The sequence below is a fragment of the Scomber scombrus genome, chromosome 4, assembly GCF_963691925.1.
Source record: "Scomber scombrus chromosome 4, fScoSco1.1, whole genome shotgun sequence".
NCBI classification, from domain to species: Eukaryota; Metazoa; Chordata; class Actinopteri; order Scombriformes; family Scombridae; genus Scomber; species Scomber scombrus.
The window spans coordinates 22,034,566-22,037,338 of record NC_084973.1 but is presented as its reverse complement, the minus strand read 5'-3'; the positions used below and the strand labels follow the sequence as shown (position 1 = coordinate 22,037,338).

The 2,773-nt window shown below is 42.0% G+C and overlaps 1 protein-coding gene across 1 annotated transcript; it reads right to left on the bottom strand.

Annotated features, from left to right (window-relative positions):
• Nucleotides 1-234: 234 nt before the first annotated feature.
• LOC133979569 (UDP-glucuronosyltransferase 3A1-like) lies at nt 235-2,773 on the bottom strand. The gene is made up of 7 exons (XM_062418113.1): nt 2,638-2,773; nt 2,283-2,447; nt 1,745-1,953; nt 1,433-1,578; nt 1,192-1,277; nt 656-875; nt 235-530 (listed from the first exon to the last, which is right to left on the bottom strand). Exons 1-7 carry the CDS (start codon nt 2,771-2,773, stop codon nt 263-265), a joined length of 1,230 nt encoding a protein of 409 aa, XP_062274097.1. The 3' UTR covers nt 235-262.

Genomic DNA, 2,773 nt, shown 5'->3' with positions numbered 1-2,773 from the left:
AAAACACTGTCAAACTTGTTTTCTACATCAGCATGTCAGCTTGCTATCACTTATTTGTTTTTTATATTGAGGTGAATTGTATAAAGCACTTACAACAAGCATAGTTGATGGTTTTATTAAACATCTGCAATATTTAAGGGCAGCAGGAATTCATTTTTTCAAGTCCTCATATTGATGCAGTGCACAATAAGTTCTCAGATAAACAAGTAATATAAAAATAAGGTATTAATCCAAAGTTCCCCTGAGGCAACGCTTAGTGTTACTATTGTATTTTTTGGTGTTTATCCCTGCTGTTCTTGTTCCTACAGTTAGTCCAGCAGAGAGCTAAAGGTCCAAGTAGCACCAGCGAAAAAAGAAGCACCAGGTCCAACAGGTATCTCTGGTACCACGGCTGCGTCAGTGAGGCCGGCTTGAGATGAGCTCCACCTTCACTGTGCAGAATGTGCTCCACCCACTGGATTAGACGAAGCGTGGGAGGGACAGGATGTGATTTGTGGATCCTGCTAAGGGACAAAGCTGAAGACTTGAACCTAGAAAAGGAGAAATATTATAATTATATAGAAATATATATAACGAAAGAGAAATGGGGAGTGGATAAAAACATCTCAATACTGGCATCACAAATATTGCCCGTCCCTTCCTGGCTTTCACATACCTGCCGTCCTGTATGAGTGTTTGAATAGTGGAGCTGAGCAGTCCCCTGCTTATTTGTTTGGGGTTGATGGTGAGGCCTAGCCCCTTTGCTTCAGCCCTCACCACATTATCAAACTGGTCTCCAAACAGAGGGATTCCCAGCACTGGAACAGCGTGGTACACTGCCTGAAGAAGACTGTTCTGTCCACCGTGGGTAATAAAGAGGCATGCTTTTCTGTGGCCTGGGAAAGAGAGAAAAATACAAAAATGTCACAAAATGGATGTAATGATGCTACCACAGAATAGTACAGAAACAATTAGTATAATAATCAATTACTCATACAAAATTAAATTAACAACCACTTTAATAATCAATAATTTAGGCCATTTATCAAATATAAATGCCAGACAGCTGGTTTCACTTACTACAGTTCATTATTTTGGTCTATTTTCAGTTCACAATAATTAATCAACTGACAAGCTGTTTGACGGTCTTGCACATAATGTAACCTGCATATCGTTTGACAGAGATAATCCATAATGAGAGGATAAACTAACCCAACATATCATTGAGAGGGAGCCAGTCCAGGAGCCTGAGATTGGCGGGTTTGTCCAGGTGAGGTGGCCATCGCTTAGGGTCATACCTGCAAGCAAAAAAACACAAGTTTAGGAACTTCTTGCATCATGAGATTAAAAAAAATAAATCAAATATATCTTTCTTTTTGGGGCAGATATAATATATGTGTCAAAACACCCCCCCCCCCCCCCCCCCCCCCCCCCAAAAAAAAAGAGCTTGTACCTCCAGATCACCCCCTGTGTAATCATGGAGAATCCAGCTACCAACTCTACCAGCAGCGGGTCCACAGAGACTGAGGACACCATAGATCCCAGGGTCACAACAATAAAACCTGCCTCTCCAAAACTGGAGATCCACGATTCAAGATCCTGAAGGGTCCAGGAGGTTTTGGGAAAGGGAGATGCAGGATGAGAGAGATGGTAGGGCAGGGTCGGACAGGAAAGTAGGGAAGGTAAGACAGAAAGAGAGAGTCTGTTACTCTGAATGCCTGAGTCTTAAATGACATATCTGTATTTATTTATCAAGACTAGAAACCTGATCCAGAGGCTTTGCAGGTTTATTCAGAAGACCCCCAACCAGCACAGTGAAGGGCATAAGAGGCTGAGGGAACTCTAGAGAAAAGTCGCTGTTGAAGGCCCACAGTTCAGCTCGTTGGTGTAACTCATCCAGACCACCAGGGGGTGAGCCTGACTCCAGGTGGCGCTCAGCAACATCTCTAAACATCGACCATAAAAGTTCCTGACCTTTCAATAAAAGACAGAAGTCATAAGCAGGCAATTTGAAGGCACCAACATTGTATGTCCCTTAGTTGATGTGATAACTCAGTATTAGCTTCTTTCTCAGTATCAGAAAGAAGTGGAGACAAGATGAGTGATTCAGTAATAATGCCATTAATAAAGAGAAAAAAATGTGTTTTCTTTGCATGGACTGCCATTCCAGATGTAAACAATAATTCAAGAGTGAAAAGAACAAAAAATGAATGGAGGAATTTGAACCTATTAAAAAACTGTATGGATTTGGATAATATGGATGGACTTAGTGAGCTGAAAAGAGTCAGTAACACCATGCTTACTGATTGGAGCCAGAAGTGAATAAAAGAGGTTCTTTGCACGACCCCAGAGGTCCATGTGGTCAGACAGCTGGGAGCAGGAGACTGGGACGAAGGACACTGAAATGGGGAGGGCGATGGACAGAGGACCATTCAGAGTACCAGGGTACAAAGCTATATATTGGACACCTGGAGAAAAGTAAAGAGTAAAGTGCAGTAACGTTTGAGTTGCTTCTGATCAGTTAGAAGAAAATCACTATGATTAAATCAGCATGTTGAAATACATCTGCATCATCACATTTTAAAAGTGGTACGGCCTTAGTAAATAGTATATGATGGTGATAATGACATACATCAAAGTGATATGAACAGCAGATACCAAGTTTGTGTGCCAGGATGAAGGAGCAGGGGTTAAAAGCATCAAGAATAGCGACGTCGTAGCGTTCCCGCTGGAGGAAAGTTATCATCTCCTTGTCTCCTAACAGCTTGTCACACTGGTAGGACAAGTGCCCCAT